The following is a 17,599-nucleotide window of genomic DNA, read 5'->3' on the forward strand; positions in this document are numbered from 1 at the left end:
CCTGGGACAGGTGAGGGACAGGTGAGGGGACAGCTGGGACAGGCGAGGGACAGGTAAGAGGGGACAGCTGGGACAGGTGAGCACAGGGAACATGGGACACCCAGGAGCAGGCACAGAGGGACAGAGAGCGACAGACGGACACGGGGACACAGGGGTGACACACAGGTGACACAGTGGGTGACACACAGGTGACACAGTGGGTGACAGGGGATGACACAGGGGTGACACACAGGTGACACAGGGGTGACACACAGGTGACAGGTGACACAGTGGGTGACAGGGGATGACACAGGTGACACACAGGTGACACAGGGAGGTGACACAGGTGACACACAGGTGACAGGGGATGATACAGGTGACACACAGGTGACACTCAGGTGACACAGGTGACACAGTGGGTGACAGGGGATGACACAGGTGACACACAGGTGACACACAGGTGACACTCAGGTGACACTCAGGTGACACAGGTGACACTCAGGTGTGACACCCAGGTGTCCTCACCGTGACCCAGCTGATCTGCGCCCCCAGGTCCCGGAAGGTGACACAGGTGACACAGTGGGTGACACAGGGAGGTGACACAGGTGACACTCAGGTGTGACACAGGTGACACACATGTGACACAGGTGACACAGGTGACAGACAGGTGACACAGTGGGTGACAGGGGATGACACAGGTGACACAGGGCTGACACAGGTGACAGACAGGTGACACAGGTGACACAGTGGGTGACACAGGGAGGTGACACAGGTGACACACAGGTGACACTCAGGTGCGACACCCAGGTGTCCTCACCGTGACCCAGCTGATCTGCGCCCCCAGGTCCCGGAAGTAGAGCGTGGCCGTGGTGCCCACGGGCAGCGACTGCAGCACATCCTCGTCCTTGAGAGAGCGCCCCTCTGCGGAGAGCACAGCTGGGCACAGCTGGGCACACCTGGCACACACCTGGCACACCTGGGCACAGCTGGGCACACCTGGGCACAGCTGGCACACACCTGGCACAGCTGGGCACACCTGGCACACACCTGGGCACACCTGGCACACACCTGGGCACAGCTGGCACACACCTGGCACAGCTGGCCACACCTGGGCACAGCTGGCACACAGCTGGCACACACCTGGCACACACCTGGGCATGCCTGGCACACACCTGGCACACACCTGGGCACAGCTGGGCACACACCTGGGCATGACTGGCACAGCTGGCACACACCTGGCACACACCTGGCACACCTGGTACACACCTGGGCATGCCAGGCACAGCTGGCACACAGCTGGCACACCTGGGCATGACTGGCACAGCTGGCACACACCTGGAACACACCTGGCACACATGTGGGCACATCTGGGGGGTACGTGGGGCACACCTGGGGGTACCTGGGAACATCCCTAGGGACACCTGGCACACCTGGGCACACACCTGGCACACCTGGGGCATCCCTGGGCACACCTGGGGGGTACCTGGGCACACCTGGCACATACCTGGGGCACACCTGGGGGGCACAGCTGACACACCTGGGCACATCCCGAGGGACACCTGGCACACCTGGCACACACTTGGCACATGTCTGGCACACGTCTGGGCACACCTGGCACACACCTGGGGACACACCTGGCACAGCTTGGGACATCCCTAGGGACAGCTTGGGGACATCTGGGACCCACCTGGTGACACCCCTGGGGATGCCTGGGGACATTGGGGGACACCTGGGGACACCCCTGGGGACAGTCGGAGACAGCTTGGGGACATCTGGGGGGTACCTGGGGACATTCCTGGGGACAGCTGGGGACATCGCTAGGGGACACGTTGGGGACATTGGGGGACATCCCTTAGGGACACCTGGGGGACAGCTAGGGACACCTGGGGACACACCTGGGGACACCTTGGGAACAGCCCTGGGGACAGCAGGGACATTGGGGACAGCGGTGTCACTCACTGGGGTCCAGGCGCAGGGACTGCCTCGCTGGGTACCACTGGGGATCTGCGGGACACAGGGACAGGGACAGTGACACCGGGGACAGTGGGGGTGGCACCATGGGGACAGGGACAGTGGCACTGTGGGGACACAGCCACAGAGGGGACAGGGACAAGGAGGCCCCTATGGCCTGGTGACACGGTGACATGGCCTGGTGACATGTCCCCATGGCTCAGTGACCTGTCCCAGGCACACTGAGGATCCCCATCTTCATCCCTGTCCCCAGCCCTGTCCCCTCCCCTGTCCCTCTCCCCATGTCCCCCATGTCCCCTCTCCTGTCCCCATCTCTGTCCTCCTGTTCCTGTCCCCATATCTCTGTCCCTGTGTCCCCTGTCCCCATCCATCCCCTCGGTCCCCAGTCCCCCCTGTCCCCCTGTCCCTATCCCCTCTCCCTGTCCCCTGTCCCCTCCCTGTCCGCACCCCTGTCCCTCTGTCCCCATCCCTGTCCCCTCTGTCCCCCATCCCCCTCCCTGTCCCTGCCCCCTGTTCCCTGTCCCCTTCCTGTCCCCATCCCATGTCCCCATGTCCCCCCTGTCCCCTGTCTCCCTCTCCATCCCTGTCCCCATCCCCATCCCTGTCCCCCCCATCCCTGTCCCCTCCCTGTCCCCATCCCTGTCCCTGTCCCCGTCCCTGTCCCCTCCCTGTCCCCACTCACGGCTCTTGCTGAACAGGTTTTTGATGTCGGCCACCGTGGCCTGAGGCTCCACCTGGGGACAGCGATGGCACTCAGGGGACACACGGGGACAAGCGCCAGGCCACCCCTGTCCCCTCCCAGGCCACCCCTGTCCCCTCCCAGGCCCCACCTGGGGACAGCGAGGACACTCAGGGGACAGGGACAGCGCCAGCCTACCCCGTCCCCTCATGGCACTGTCCCCATGTGCCCATGTCCCCTCCAGGGCTGTCCCCGTGTCCCCTGAAGCACTGTCCCCATGTCCTGCCTGTGTCCCCCATGTCCCCCCATGTCCCCCCATGTCCCCGTGTCCCCCCCATATTCCCCCTGTCCCCACCTGTCCCCCTGTTGTCCCCATGTCCCCCTGTCCCCCTATCCCCCTGTGTCCCCCAATGTCCCCCCTGTGTCCCCATGTTCCCCTATGTCCTCCCTGTCCCCCTGCTGTCCCCCTGTCCCTCCATATCCCCAGTCCCTCTGTGTCCCCCTCTCCCCTCCTGTCCCCCAGCTGTCCCCCCATGTCCCTTAGTCCCCCCCTGTCCCCATGTCTCCCCATCCCCTCTTGCTGTCCCCATGTCCCCCTGGCCCCCCATGTACTCACGTCCCCCCTGCTGTCCCCGTGTCCCCCCATGTCCCCACCATGTCACCTGCTGCCCCCATGTCCGCCTGCCCCCGCTGTGTCCCCATGTCCCTTAGTCCCCCCATGTCCCCGTGTCCTCCTGTCTCCTGCTGTCCCCCCATGCCCCCATGCTCCCCTGTGTCCCCCTGTCCCCCATGTCCCCCTGTGTCCTCATGTCCTCCCCCTGTCCCCCCATGCCCCCATGCTCCCCTGTGTCCCCCTGCTGTCCCCCTGTCCCCCATGTCCCCCTGTGTCCTCATGTCCACCCCCTGTCCCCCCATGCCCCCATGTCCCCCTGTCCCTGTGTTGTTCCTGTGTCCCCCATGTCCCCCTGCTGTGACCATGTCCCTGTGTCCCCCTGTCCCCCCATGTCCCCCCGATATCCCCATGCCCCCTGCTGTCCCCGTGTCCCCCCATGACTCCATGTCCCCATATCCCCCTGTCCCCATGTCCCTGTGCTGTCCCCCTGTCTCCTCTTGATGTCCCCGTATCGCCCTGTCCCCCTGCTGTCCCCATGTCCCCCCATATGCCCATGTCCCCCTGCCCCTCCATGCCCCCCTGTGTCCCCCGAGTCCCCATGTCCCCCTGTGCCCCCATGTTCCCCTATGTCCCTGTTCCCCTCTGTCCCCCCATGTCCCCCTGTCCCCCTATGTCCTCCTGTCCCCCTCTGCTGTCCCCATGTCCCCCCGTGTCCCCCTATGTCCTCCTGTCCCCCTCTGCCCCTCTGCTGTCCCCATGTCCCCCCATGTCCCCATGTCCCTGTGCCCCCTCATGTCCCCCTGTCCCTCCATGTTCCCCTATGTCCCTGTCCCCCCATGTCCCCACATCCCCCTGTCCCCCCCGTCCCCTGTGTCCTCCTGCTGTCCCCTCGTGTCCCCTCGTGTCCCCCTGTGTACCTTGTCCAGGAAGCACAGCTTGTCCCTGGTCCTGGCATCCAGGATCTCCACCTCGAAGAAGAGCAGCGCCGCTTTCCGGGGCCGCCTCCCGGGAGGGGCCACCGGGGGCCACAGCCCGGCCACGGCCACCGGGGCCACCCCCGCGGCCACCCCCGGGGCCACCACCGGGCCACCCCCGCGGGGCGCCACCGCCACCTCCATGGCCCGAAACCCGAAACCCGATCGGCCCCGCGGCCGCTAAATATAAACACCCCCCCCCCCCCCGGTGGCATTTGGTGGCCCCTGGTGGCCCTGGAGGTGGCCCCAGGGTGGCCCTGGAGGTGGTCCAGGAGTGGACAGAGGTTGCCCTGGCAGTGGCCCCGTGGTGGCCCGGGGGTGGCCCTGGAGTGGACGGGGGTGGCCGTGGAGGTGGCCCCATGGTGGCCCTGGGGTAGCCTTGGGGCGGCCCAGGGGTGGCCCTGGAGGTGGCCCCATAGGTGGCCAGGTGGTGGCCCTGTGGTGGCCCGGGTTTGGCACCAGGTGGCCCTGGAGGTGGCCCTGGAAGTGGCTCTGTGGTGGCCCCATGGTGGCACCTGGTGGCCCTGTGGTGGCCCTGAAGGTGGCCCTGGAGCAGCCTCGTGGTGGCCCAGGAGGTGGCCCCGTGGTGGCCCTGGAAGTGGCCCCGTGGTGGCCCCATGGTGGCCCTGGGGTGGCCCAGGGGTGGCTCTGGCGGTGGCCCCGTGGTGGCCCTGGAGGTGGCACTGGGGAGGTGACACTGCCATTGCAGGAGGTGACACTGGAAGGGTGACACTGCCATGGGGGCAGGTGACACTGGGGGGGGCGGGGGTGACACTGCCACGGGGAAGAGGGTGACACTGGCGAGGTGACACTGGGGAGGTGACATTGCCACGGGGGGCAGGTGACAGTGACAGCTCCGTGGGCCACCGGAGCCGTGCCCTGGAGCCACCCCGGAGCACGGTGACGGTGACAATGGCGCTCGAGGGGTGACAGCAGGATCGTTCCGGGGTCACCGCGGCCCCTCAGGGCCCTGCTGCGACCGCGGGGGCGGCCCGGGACCCTCCGGGACCTTCCAGAACCTTCCGGGACCCTCCGGGACCACCGAGAGCACGGGGACCACAAGCCCCGCCCCTCTTCACAAGACCCCGCCCATCCCCCGAGACCCCGCCCCCTTCGGACAAAACTCCGCCCCGCCGCCCACAGCCGTCGCTCCGTGACGCGCATGCGCACATCGCGACGCCCACCGCGCATGCGCACAGCGCGTCCCGGTTGCCCCAGGGCGGAACGCGCGGGTTCCGCGGGGCCGCCGCGATGGCGCCGTGCGGGACCGGCGGCGCCGGAGGCTCGGGGCCTCTCCGGTGTCGGTGTCCGGCCCGGGCCGCGGGCAGCGCGGCCGCCTCACCTCGTAGTGCTTCATGGCCGCTCCGCTCCGCCGCTCCCGCCGCCCCCGCCGCCCCCACGTGACCCGCCCCCTCAGGCCCGCCGGGGGGCGGGGCCTGGGGCTCAGCCAATCGGCGCCGCGCGCGTGGCTCGGCGCGGCCAATCGGAAGGCGGCGGTCCCGCCCGCGCGCTCGCCCCTTTCCCGCCGCGCTGGTTGCCGCGGCAACGCGAACGCCCGAGGGGGAATCCGCCAATGAGAGGGCGGGGGCGGGGCATGGAGTGACGGAGAGTGCAGCCAATGGGAGCGCGGAGGGGGCGGGGCGGAGGGTGGAGTGGTGTCATATCAGCCAATGGGCTCGCGTCAGGGGCGGGGCAAAGACCGCATGGGCTCTGGGCGGTTATGGGGGGGTCAAAGGGGGGCTGGGGGGTTTGGAGGGTAGGGGGGGGTCATGGGGACTGGGAGGGGTCCCAGGGGACTCGGGGGTCTGTGGGGTTTGAGGGGTCCAAGGAGTTTTGGGGGTCTGGGGGGGTCATGGGGGGCGGGGTCATGGGGGGGTCTGGGGTTGGGGGGGGTCAAATGGGGGCTGGGGGGTTTGGAGGGTGGGGGGTTCACAGGAACTTGGGGGGGGGTCACAGGCACTGGGGGTCTGTGGGGTTTGGGGGATCTGAGGAGTTTTAGGGGGTCTGGGGGGCCATGGAGGGCAGGGGGCCGTGAGGAATGGAGGGGTCACAGGGACTGGGGGGCTCTGGAGTTTGGGGGGGTCCGAGGGGGCTGCAGGGTCTGGGGGTTCTGGGGGTGTGGCCTGAGGGGTCACAGAGGGGCTCAGGAAATGGGGGGGGGGCAGGGGAGGACACCCCAGGGATGGGGGGGACACTCGGGGGTCACGGGGGGCTGGGATGGTCATGGCAGGCTGGAGGGTCCTGGGGACACCATGGGGACACCCTGGGGACACTGTGGGGATGGGGACAGCATGGGGACACCGTGGGGACACGCTGGGACACAGATCAGGGTGGGGTAGGTCAGACCCTACAGGCCCAGGGGGATGTGGCAGGGCTTGGGGACACTTTGGGACATTGGGACACAGTGACTGTGGGGGCATGGGGATGCTTTGGGACCCAGGGGACATTTTGGGACCCAGGGGACACTTTGGGACACAGTGACTGTGCAGCCATAGGGACTCCTGGCCATGGGGACAATGGGGTGGGGGGGCCGGTCCCTCTCTGTGTCCCCATGTCCCCTTGGCCACCTGTCCCCAGGTGTCCAATAGCCTTGTCCCCATGTCCCGTGTCCCCATGTCCCATGTCCTGTGTCCCCACGTCCTGTGTCCCCATGTCCCATGTCCCCATGTCCCCCATGTCCTGTGTCCTATGTCCCCATATCCCCCCATGTCCCCCATGTCCTGTGTCCCCATGTCCCATGTCCCCATGTCCCCCATGTCCCCTGTCCCCATCTCCTCTTAGCCACCTGTCCCCAGGTGTCCAATAGCCGCGTCACCATGTCCCCGATGTCCTCCCTGTCCCATGTCCCGTGTCCCATGTCCCCATGTCCCCCCATGTCCCACATCCTGTGTCCCCATGTCCTCCCTGTCCCCCTGTGTCCTCCCAGTCCCCATGTCCTGTCCCCCCGTGTCCCCCTGTGTCCCCATGTCCCCATGTCCCGTGTCCTGTGTCCCCACGTCCTGTGCCCATGTGTCCTATGTCGCTGTGTCACCATGTCCTGTGTCCCCATGTCCTGTGTCACCATGTCCTCCCTGTCCCCATGTCTCCCCGTGTCTCCATGTCCTGTGTCCCCTTGTCCCCTTGTCCTCCCTGTCCCCATGTCCTGTACCTCCATGTCCCCTTGCCCACCTGTCCCCAGGTGGCCAATAGCCGTGTTCCCATGTCGTCCCCATGTCCCCATGTCCACCCGTGTCCTTTGTCTCTGTGTCCCCATGTCCCCCCATGTCCCTATGTCCTTCTGGTCCCCATGTCCCCATGTCCCAGTGTCCCCATGTCCTCCCTGTCCCCATGTCCCCATATCCCCCTATGTCCCCATGTCCACCCCTGTCCCTGTGTCCATCCCATTCCCATCCCCGCTCCCTCCGGTCCATCCCTGTTTCCCTCCCCGTTCCCATCCCCGGTTCCTCCCCGTTCCCATCCCGTTCCCGTCCCCTTCCCATCCCCGTGTTTCCCTCCCCGGTCCATCCCCGCTTCCCCCGGTCCCTCCCCCATTCCCATCCCCGTTCCCATCCCCGTTCCCATCCCCGTTCCCATCCCCGTTCCCATCTCCGTTCCCATCCCCGTTCCCATCTCTGTTCCCATCTCCATTCCCATCCCCGTTCCCATCTCCGTTCCCATCCCCGTTCCCATCCCCGTTCCCATCCCCGTTCCCATCTCCGTTCCCATCCCCGTTCCCATCCCGTTCCCATCCCCGTTCTCATCCCCGTTCCCATCTCCGTTCCCATCTCCGTTCCCATCCCCGTTCCCATCCCATTCCCATCCCATTCCCATCCCCGTTCCCATCCCCGTTCCCATCCCCATTCCCATCCCGTTCCCATCCCCATTCCCATCCCCGTTCCCATCCCGTTCCCATCCCCGTTCCCATCTCCATTCCCATTTCCGTTCCCATCTCCGTTCCCATCTCCGTTCCCATCCCCGTTCCCATCTCCGTTCCCATCCCCGTTCCCATCTCCGTTCCCATCCCCGTTCCCATCCCTGTTCCCCCCGTCCCGTCTCCCTCTCTCCTTCCCGATCCCCTCCTGGTCCCTCCCTCGATCCCATCCCCGGTTCCTCCCTGTTCCCATCCCCGGTTCCTCCCCGTTCCCATCCCCGGTTCCTCCCCGTTCCCATCCCTGTTACCCTCGGTCCATCCCCGTTCCCATCCCGCTCCCGTCCCGTTCCCCCCGGTCCCTCCCCGTCCCGTCTCCCTCCCTCCTTCCCGATCCCCTCCCGGTCCCTCCCTGGCTCCTGCCCCGGTGCCTCTCCCGGTTCCTCCGCCCATCTGCCCTCGCGCCCTCTCCCGACCCCTCCTCGTCCCCTCCGCTCCTCTCCCGGTCCCTCCCCGGTCCCTCCCCGGTCCAGCCCTCTCCCCCTCCATCTCTCGGTCCATCTCCGGTCTCTCCCCCGTTCCCTCTCCCGGTCCCTTCCCGCTCCATCTCCATCCATCCCCGCTCCATCCTCGGTCCCTCCCCGGTCCTTCCCTCTCCCTGTCCATCCCCGCTCCATCCCCACCCATTCCCCGGTTTTTGCCCGGTCCCTTCGAGGTCTCTCTCCAGTCCCTGCGTGTTCCATCCTCATCCATCCCCGGTCCCTTCCCGCTCCATCCCCGCTCCATCCCCATCCCTCTCTGCATCCATTCCCCGGTCCCTTCCCGCTCCATCCCCATCCATCCCCATCCATCCCCGGTCCCTCCCCGGTCCTTCCCCGATCCCTCCCCGGTCCCTCCCCGCTCTATCCCCAGTCCCCGCTCCATCCCCGACCCTCCCTGGTCCCCCCTGGTCCATTCCTCTCCCCGCTCCATCCCCGCTCCATCCCCGGTCCCTCCCCGATCCCTCCCGGTCCCTCCCCGTCCCTCTCATCCCTCCTCGGTCCCTCCCCTGTCCCTCCCCATCCCTCCCCATCCCTCCCTCCCCATCCCGGTCCCTCCCCATCCTTCTCCATCCCTTTCCATCCCTTTCCATCCCTCCCCATCCCGGTCCCTCCCTCCCCATCCCGGTCCCTCCCCGGTCCCTCCCCGTCCCCCCCCGCCCCTCGGGGCTCCCTCCCCGTGCCCGTCCCGCGGATCCTCGCCGTGCCCGGTGCCAGAGCAGCGGGGGCGGCCATGGGCAAGGATTATTACCGCACGCTGGGGCTGTCCCGGGGGGCCTCGGCCGCCGACATCCGCCGCGCTTACCGGCGGCAGGCGCTGCGCTGCCACCCGGACAAGGACCGGTCCCCGGGGGCCGAGCAGCGCTTCAAGGAGGTGGCCGAGGCCTACGACGTGCTCAGCGACCCCAAGAAACGGGAGATCTTCGACAAGTACGGGGAGGAGGGTGAGCGGCGGCACCGGGGGGACGGCCCGGGGGCAGGGCAGGGGGTTGGGGGGCACGGGAGGGGGTGAGGGGGTTGGTGAGGAGGGGTCTGGGGGGCACAGGAGGAGTGAGGGGGTAGGTGAGGAGGGGTCCGGGGGGCACGGGATGGGCAGAGAGGGGATGAGAGGGTCTGGGGTAGATGGGGAGGGAGCTCGGGGGCAGATGGGGAGGGGGTCTGGGGGGCACGGAAGGGGCAATGAGGGGGTCAGGGGGTCCAGGATTAGGTGGGGAGGGGGTCTGTGAGCACGGGAGGGGCAGGTGGGGGGTGAGGGTGGGGGGCTGAAGAGGAGACTGGGGGGAGAGTGAGGGGTGGGGGGGCTTGGAGGTGACAGCCAGGGAGGTGAGGGGGTGAGAGGGTGGGGACAGGTGAGGGGGGCAGGTGACAGGGACAGGTGACAGGACCAGGTGAGGGGGACGGGGGGTGAAGACAGGTGAGGGGGACAGGTGACAGGGACAGATGAAGGGGACACGGGGTGAAGACAGGTGAGGGGGACAGATGAGGGGGACAGGCGAGGGGACAGCTGACAGGGACAGGTGAGGGGGACACGGGGTGAAGACAGGCGAGGGGACAGCTGACAGGGACAGGTGAGGGGGACAGGCGAGGGGACAGCTGACAGGGACAGGTGAGGGGGACACGGGGTGAAGACAGGTGAGGGGACAGGTGACACAGACAGGTGAGGGGGGCAGGGGACAGCGAGGACAGGTGCCAGTGCCAGGTGCCAGTGCCAGGATCGGCGGCTGGGGGCGGTGGGCGCACGCAGGAGGGTGGGCTCAGGGCTCGGGTGGTTCCGAGAGGGGCACACGGGGAGGGGGCTCTGGGCCGGGCACCCCGCGTGGTTGGCAGTGCCCGGGGGGGGCCGGGAGGGCGCCGGGGCGGTGCCGGGGGGGACCCGCTGGAGCCGGCTGGGCCTGTTGGGGCCCGTCCGGGACCGTCAGCGGCGTCGGCGCCACGGGCAGAACCGGTTCCCCACGGTTCCCCACGCCCTGGCCCTGCCCCACGCCCCGGCCCTGCCCTGCCCTGCCCGCGGCTCTCCCCGCGGCCGGGGGCGGGGAGGGGCTGATGGGCGCCTTCCCCACCTTCCTCCCAACGCCCCAAAATCCGCCAGGGCTGAAAGGGGGAGCCCCCACGCCCGGGCCGGGGGGCTCCAACGGGCCCACCTTCACCTACACGTTCCGCGGCGACCCGCACGCCATGTTCGCCGAGTTCTTCGACGGGCGCAACCCCTTCGACACCTTCTTCGTGCAGCGCAACGGCGACGATGAGGACGGCGACGAGACCTTCAACACCTTCCACGTGGGGGGATTCGGCAGCGTCAGCTTCCCGCGGGGCCGGGGCGGCGAGGGCCGCAAGCAGGACCCGCCCGTGCTGCACGAGCTGCGCGTGTCGCTGGAGGAGATCTACAGCGGCTGCACCAAGAAGATGAAGATCTCCCACAAGCGCCTGGGCCCCGACGGGAAGACGGTGAGGAACGAGGACAAGATCCTGACCATCGAGGTGAAGAGGGGATGGAAGGAGGGCACCAAGATCACCTTCCCCAAGGAGGGCGACCAGACGCCCAACAACATCCCGGCCGACGTGGTGTTCGTGCTCAAGGACAAGCCGCACGACGTGTTCCGGCGTGACGGCTCCGACATCGTCTACCCGGCCAGGATCAGCCTGCGCGAGGTCAGCGCGGCCCCGGGGGCACTGGGGACATCGGCGTGGGTGGGATTGGTGGGGATCTTGGAGATGGGTGACAGTGGGGACATCAGGGTGGGTGGGATTGGTGGGGACCTTGGAGATGGGTGACAGTGGGGACATCGGCGTGGGTGGGATTGGTGGGGACGTTGGAGATGGGTGACAGTGGGGACATCAGGGTGGGTGGGATTCGTGGCGACCTTGGAGATGGGTGACAGTGGGGACATCGGCGTGGGTGGGATTGGTGGGGACGTTGGAGATGGGTGACAGTGGGGACATCGGCGTGGGTGGGATTGGTGGGGATCTTGGAGATGGGTGACAGTGGGGACATCGGCGTGGGTGGGATTGGGGGGGACCTTGGAGATGGGTGACAGTGGGGACGTGGAGGGTGGGTGGGATTGGTGGGGACGTTGGAGATGGGTGACAGTGGGGACATCGGCGTGGGTGGGATTGGTGGGGACCTTGGAGATGGGTGACAGTGGGGACATCGGCGTGGGTGGGATTGGTGGGGACTTTGGAGATGGGTGACAGTGGGGACATCGGCGTGGGTGGGATTGGTGGGGACCTTGGAGATGGGTGACAGTGGGGACATGGAGGGTGGGTGGGATTGGTGGGGATGTTGGAGATGGGGTGCACTTGGTGGGGACATCATGAGCGGTGGGTGGTGCTGGGTGGCAGTGGGGACATTGGAGATGGGGTGGGCTTGGTGGGGACATCAGGGAGTGGGTGGGCTTGGTGGGGAGGTTGGAGATGGGTGACAGTGGGGACATCAATGGGTGGGTGGGCTTGGTGGGGATGTTGGAGATGGGTGACAGTGGGGACATGGAGGGTGGTTGGCAGGGGGACATTGGAGATGGGGTGCGCTTGGTGCGAACATCAGAGGCTGGTGTTGGTGGGAACGCTGGAGATGGGGTGGTCTTGGTAGGGACATCAAGGGGTGGGTGATGGTGGGGACATGGGGTGGTGGGTGGTGGTGGGGACGTCAGATGGGGACATCAGGACTGGGCTGGGTGGTGTTGGGGACATCAGGGTTGGGTTGGTGGCAGTGGGGACACGGGTGGGGACACCAGGGGGGACGTCACAGGTGGGACAGCTTGGGTGGGGGGACACAATGGGTGGCCAAGGGGTCACTCTGGGGTCATTCTGGGGTCACTCTGGGGTCACTCTGGGGGTCACTCTGGGGTCACTCTGGGGTCATTCTGGGGTCACTCTGGGGGTCACTCGGGGTCACTCTGGTGTCACTCTGGGGCCATGCTGGGGGTGTCCCTTGGCCCAGCGCTGACATGTCCACTCTGTCCCCTGTCGGTGACCTGTCCCCCGTGTCCCCCGTGTCCCTGACCTGTCCCCGTGTCCCCCGTGTCCCCCATGTCCCCCATGTCCCTTTGTACCTGACCTGTCCCTGATGGGTCCCTTGCGTGCCCTGTGTCCCTGTGTACTTGATCTGTCCCCATGTCCCCTGTGTCCCCCTGTCCCTGATGTGTGCCCCTGTCCCCTTCCCTGACCTGTCCCTGTGTTCCCTGTCCCTGACCTGTCCCCATGTCCCTGACGTGTCCTTGACCTGTCCCCATGACCCTAACATGTCCTGACGTCCCCATGTCCCTGACATGTCCCCTGTCCCTGACCTGTTCCTGTGTCCCCTGTCCCTGACCTGTCCCTGTGTCCCTCTGTCCCTGACCTGTCCCCGTGTCCCCATGTCCCCCCAGGCTCTGTGTGGCTGCACGGTGACCGTCCCCACGCTCGATGGCCGCTCCATCCCCATGGTGTTCCAGGACATGGAATGTCCCCATGTCCCTGATGCGTCCCAATGTCCCCCGTGTCCCTCTGTCCCTGACCTGTCCCCGTGTCCCCGTGTCCCCCCAGGCTCTGTGTGGCTGCACGGTGACCGTCCCCATCCTGGATGGCCACTCCATCCCCATGGTGTTCCAGGACATGGAATGTCCCCTGTGTCCCCATGTCCCTGACCTGTCCCTGACCTGTTCCTGTGTCCCTCTGTCCCTGACCTGTCCCTGACGTGTCCCTGACGTGTCCCCAGGCTCTGTGTGGCTGCACGGTGACCGTCCCCATCCTGGATGGCCGCTCCATCCCCATGGTGTTCCAGGACATGGAATGTCCTCATGTCCCCTTGTCCCCCGTGTCCCTCTGTCCCTGACCTGTCCCCGTGTCCCCGTGTCCCCCCAGGCTCTGTGTGGCTGCACGGTGACCGTCCCCACGCTCGATGGCCGCTCCATCCCCATGGTGTTCCAGGACATGGAATGTCCCCATGTCCCTGACGTGTCCCCGTGTCCCCCCAGGCTCTGTGTGGCTGCACGGTGACCGTCCCCACGCTCGATGGCCGCTCCATCCCCATGGTGTTCCAGGACGTGCTCAAGCCGGGGGTCAAGCGCCGCGTCCCCGGGGAGGGGCTGCCCCTGCCCCGCTCCCCGGAGCTGCGCGGTGACCTCGTCATCGAGTTCGAGGTCAAATTCCCGGACCGGATCCCGCCCGCCTCCAAACCCCTCCTGGAGCAGATCCTGCCCCCATAGGGACCCCCAGACCCCCCCGGGGGGTGCGGACTCGGGGGGGACCCCCTGGAACAGCCCCTGGCGCTGGGGGGATCCCGCTGGGCTCCTCCTCCTCCTCCTCGGGGGGTTTGGGGTGTCCCTGTCCCCGAGCTCAGGGGGGTTTTGGGGTCACCCCGCTGTCCCGGGGGTTTGGGGTGTCCCTGTCCCCGAGCTCAGAGCTCTGAGGGGTTTTGGGGTCACCCCACCATCCCGGGGGGTTTTGGGGTGCTCTTGTCTCCAGTCTCAGAGCTCACAGGGGTTTTGGGGTCACCCCGCTGTCCTGGGGGGTTTTGGGGTTACCCCACTGTCCCGGGGGGTTTTGGGGTGTTCTTGTCCCGACCTCAGAGCCCTGAGGGGTTTTGGGGTCACCCCACTGTCCCGGGGGTTTTGGGGTGTCCCTGTCCCCAGTCTCAGAGCCCTGAGGGGTTTTGGGGTGTTCCTGTCCCCGAGCTCAGAGCTCTGAGGGGTTTTGGGGTCACCCCGCTGTCCCGGGGGGTTTTGGGGTGTCCCTGTCCCCAGTCTCAGAGCTCCAAGGGATTTTGGGGTGACCCCACCATCCCGGGGGGTTTTGGGGTGCTCTTGTCTCCAGTCTCAGAGCTCACAGGGGTTTTGGGGTCACCCCGCTGTCCCGGGGGTTTTGGGGTGTCCCTGTCCCCAGTCTCAGAGCCCTGAGGGGTTTTGGGGTCACCCCACCATTCCGGGGGGTTTTGGGGTGTTCTTGTCCCGACCTCAGAGCCCTGAGGGGTTTTGGGGTCACCCCACTGTCTCAGGGGGTTTTGGGGTGTTCTTGTCCCCGAGCTCAGGGGGTTTTGGGGTCACCCGCTTGTTCCCAGGGTTTTGGGGTCACCCCACTGTCTCAGGGGGTTTTGGGGTGTCCTTGTCCTCGATCTCAGGGGGTTTTGGGGTCACCCCACTGTCCCGGGGGGTTTTGGGGTGTCCTTGTCCTCGATCTCAGGGGGTTTTGGGGTCACCCCACTGTCCCGGGGGGTTTTGGGGTGTCCTTGTCCCCAGTCTCAGAGCTCAGGGGGGTTTTGGGGTCTCCCTGCCATCCCGGGGGTTTTTGGGGTGTCCCTGTCCCCATTCTCAGGGGTTTTGGGGTGCTCTTGTCTCCAGTCTCGGAGCTCCAAGTGGTTTTGGGGTCACCCCGCTGTCTCAGGGGGTTTTGGGGTGTCCCTGTCCCCGATCTCAGGGGGGTTTTGGGGTCACCCCCAAGGTGTCCTGGGGGGTTTTGGGGTGTCCTGCCCCCCCCCCTCTGCTCTGGGTGTCCCCGTCCCCCAAATTTGGGGTGTCCAGGTCTCCAGGTGTCCTTGTCCCCCCCCATTTTGGGGGTCTCTGGGTGTTCTTGTCCCCCCTATTTTGGGGGTCAAGGACACCTGAAGACCCCTCCCCATTTTTTGGGTCCTGGGGGTCTCCAGGTGTTCTTGACCCCCCCCATTTTGGGGGTCCCCAGGTGTCCTTATCCCCCAAATTTGGGGTCCCCAGGTGTCTTTCACCCCCCCCATTTTTGGGGTCCTGGGGGTCTCCAGGTCTTCTTGACCCCCCTCATTTTGGGGGTCCCCAGGTTTTCTTCCCCCCCCCCCCCCATTTTGGGGTCTCCAGGTCTCCTTGTCCCCCCCAATTTAGGGGTCCCCACTTTCCCCCTCCCCCATTTTGGGGGTCCCCAGGTGTCCTTCACCCCCAATTTTGGGGTCTCCAGGTGTCCTTGTCCCCAATTTTGGGGGTCTCTGGGTGTTCTTGTCCCCCCCCATTTTGGGGGTCAAGGACACCTGAAGACCCCTCCCCATTTTTGGGGTCCTGGGGGGTCTCCAGGTGTTCTTGACCCCCCCCATTTTGGGGGTCCCCAGGTGTCCTTGTCCCCCAAATTTGGGGTCCCCAGGTGTCTTTCACCCCCAGTTTTGGGGGTCTTGGTGTGTCCTTGACCCCTCCCCATTTTGGGGGTCTCTGGGTGCCTCTTTCCCCCCCATTTTGGGGGTCCCCAGGTGTCCTTCACCCCCAATTTTGGGGTCCCCAGGTGTCCTTGTCCCCCAAATTTGGGGGTCTCTGGTTGTCCTTGCCCCCAATTTTGGGGTCCCCGGGTATCCTTAACCCCCTCCCCCCCCCCCCAATTTTGGGGGTCTTTGGGTGTCCTTGACCCCCCCAATTTTGGGGTCCCCAGGTGTCTCTGTCCCCCAGTTTTGGGGGTCTCTGGTTGTCCTTGTCCCCAATTTTGGGGGTCTTTGGGTGTCCTTGACCCCCCCCCAATTTGGGGGTCCCCACGCCCCCCTCCCCCCATTTTGGGGTCCCCCCCCCAGGGCTGCATTTAGGGGAGGGGTCCCCACATCCCCTCCCCCCCTTTTTGGGGTCCCCCCCCCTCATCCTTCATTGGGGGGGGGGCGGGGGGGCCGCGGGCGGCTCGGGGGGTGGGGGGGGAGGGGAGGGGCGGGGCCCTCGCGGATTTTTTGGGGTGAAACCGCCCGGAAAAGGGGCCGAGATTAAAAAACCCTAAAACCCAAGCGGGGTCTGCTTTATTTGGGGAGGGGGCGTCGGGGATTTGGGGTGGGGCACAGAGGGGGGGGGGGCCACATTTGCCCCCTCCCCAAATGACACAGGGACCCCTCCCCACCCCGGGGTGTGCGGGCCCCCAAACGGGGGCTGAAAACCCCCCAGAAATGGGCATGGGGAGACCCCTCCCCAAATGGGGGCTGGGACCCCTCCCCAAATGGGGTTTGGGACCCGAAATCGGGTTTGGGACCCCTCCCCAAATGGGGTTTGGGACCCGAAATCGGGTCTGGGACCCCTCCCCAAAGGGGGTTTGGGACCCTAAATCGGGTTTGGGACCCCTCCCCAAATGGGATCTGGGACCCCTCCCCAAATGGGGTTTGGGACCCGAAATCGGGTTTGGGACCCCTCCTCAAATGGGGTTTGTGACCCCAAATGGGGTTTGGGACCCCTCCCCAAATGGGGTTTGGGACTCTAAATCGGCTCTGGGACCCCTCCCCAAATGGGATCTGGGACCCCTCCCGAAATTGGGTTTGTGACCCCAAATCGGTTATGGGACCCCTCCCCAAATGGGGTTTGGGACCCTAAATCGGGTGTGGGACCCCTCCCCACATGGGGTCTGTGACCCCTCCCCAAATCGAGTTTGGGACCCCTCCCCAAATGGGATTTGGGACCCCAAATGGGGTTTGGGACCCTAAATCAGTTATGGGACCCCTCCCCAAATGGGGTCTGGGACCCCTCCCCAAATGGGGTTTGGGAACCCTTCCCCACATGGGGTTTGAGACCCCTCCCCAAATTGGGTTTGGGACCCCAAATTGGGTTTGGGACCCCAGATGTGGCTTGGGACCCTAAATTGGTTATGGGACCCCTCCCCAAATCGGGTGTGGGAACCTTCCCTAATGGGGTCTGGGACCCCAAATTGGGTTTGGGACCCCTCCCCAAGTGGGATTTGGGACCCTAAATCTGGTGTGGGACCCCTCCCCAGATGGGGTTTGTGAACCCAAATTGGGTTTGGGACCCCTCCCGAAACTGGGTTTGGGACCCCTCCCCAAATCGGGTGTGGCACCCCTCCTCAAATGGGATTTGGGATCCCTCCCCAAATGGGGTCTGAACCCCCCTTTTGGGGTCTATTCCTGCCCCCTCCTCAAATGGGTGTGCACAGGTGTCCCCAGATGTCCCCAGGTGTGCCCAGGTGTGCCCAGGAGGGATCCAGGTGGCCTGGACACAGTGGCTGTCCCCGCTGTCCCCTCAGTGTCCCCCAATGTCCCCCACTGCCATCTCAATGTCCCCAGTGTCCCCAGTGTCCCCTCAGTGTCCC

At 66.2% G+C, this 17,599-nt stretch overlaps 2 protein-coding genes across 6 annotated transcripts; one reads left to right on the plus strand and one right to left on the minus strand.

The window, feature by feature from the left end:
- Positions 1–796: 796 nt before the first annotated feature.
- On the minus strand, positions 797–5,224 carry LOC118701229 (very-long-chain enoyl-CoA reductase-like; the record flags this gene model as incomplete). The annotated part of the gene is made up of 4 exons (XM_036405858.2): positions 4,160–5,224; positions 2,633–2,684; positions 1,939–1,983; positions 797–900 (listed from the first exon to the last, which is right to left on the minus strand). Coding segments are annotated over exons 1-4 (402 nt in total), but the record flags the coding sequence as incomplete, so codon positions are not given.
- A 1,290-nt stretch (positions 5,225–6,514) lies between these two features.
- On the plus strand, positions 6,515–16,295 carry LOC118701236 (uncharacterized). 5 transcript variants are annotated; one of them, XM_054518409.1, is made up of 4 exons: positions 6,515–9,546; positions 10,832–11,251; positions 12,967–13,225; positions 13,414–13,565. In XM_054518409.1, the coding sequence occupies exons 1-3, from the start codon at positions 6,874–6,876 to the stop codon at positions 13,222–13,224; spliced, it is 3,351 nt and encodes a 1,116-aa protein (XP_054374384.1). In that variant the 5' UTR covers positions 6,515–6,873; the 3' UTR covers position 13,225; positions 13,414–13,565. The 5 variants fall into 5 exon arrangements, with proteins under 5 accessions (XP_054374384.1, XP_054374386.1, XP_054374385.1 ...); XM_054518411.1 differs by having other exon boundaries at positions 6,515–9,532; XM_054518410.1 differs by having other exon boundaries at positions 6,516–9,546; positions 10,692–11,251; positions 13,414–13,564.
- The last annotated feature ends 1,304 nt before the right edge of the window (positions 16,296–17,599 follow it).

The sequence above is a fragment of the Molothrus ater genome, unplaced genomic scaffold (assembly GCF_012460135.2).
Source record: "Molothrus ater isolate BHLD 08-10-18 breed brown headed cowbird unplaced genomic scaffold, BPBGC_Mater_1.1 matUn_MA167, whole genome shotgun sequence".
Lineage (NCBI taxonomy): Eukaryota > Metazoa > Chordata > Aves > Passeriformes > Icteridae > Molothrus > Molothrus ater.

Bases quoted from the DNA above. Each gene is read 5' to 3' on its own strand.
- LOC118701236 (XM_054518408.1), top strand. From the start codon at position 6,874: ATGTCCCCATGTCCCCCATGTCCTGTGTCCTATGTCCCCATATCCCCC. The intron at 9,533-10,691 runs GTACGGGGAGGA...AAAATCCGCCAG, and splicing joins AAACGGGAGATCTTCGACAA to GGCTGAAAGGGGGAGCCCCC. The intron at 11,252-12,966 runs GTCAGCGCGGCC...ATGTCCCCCCAG, and splicing joins CCAGGATCAGCCTGCGCGAG to GCTCTGTGTGGCTGCACGGT.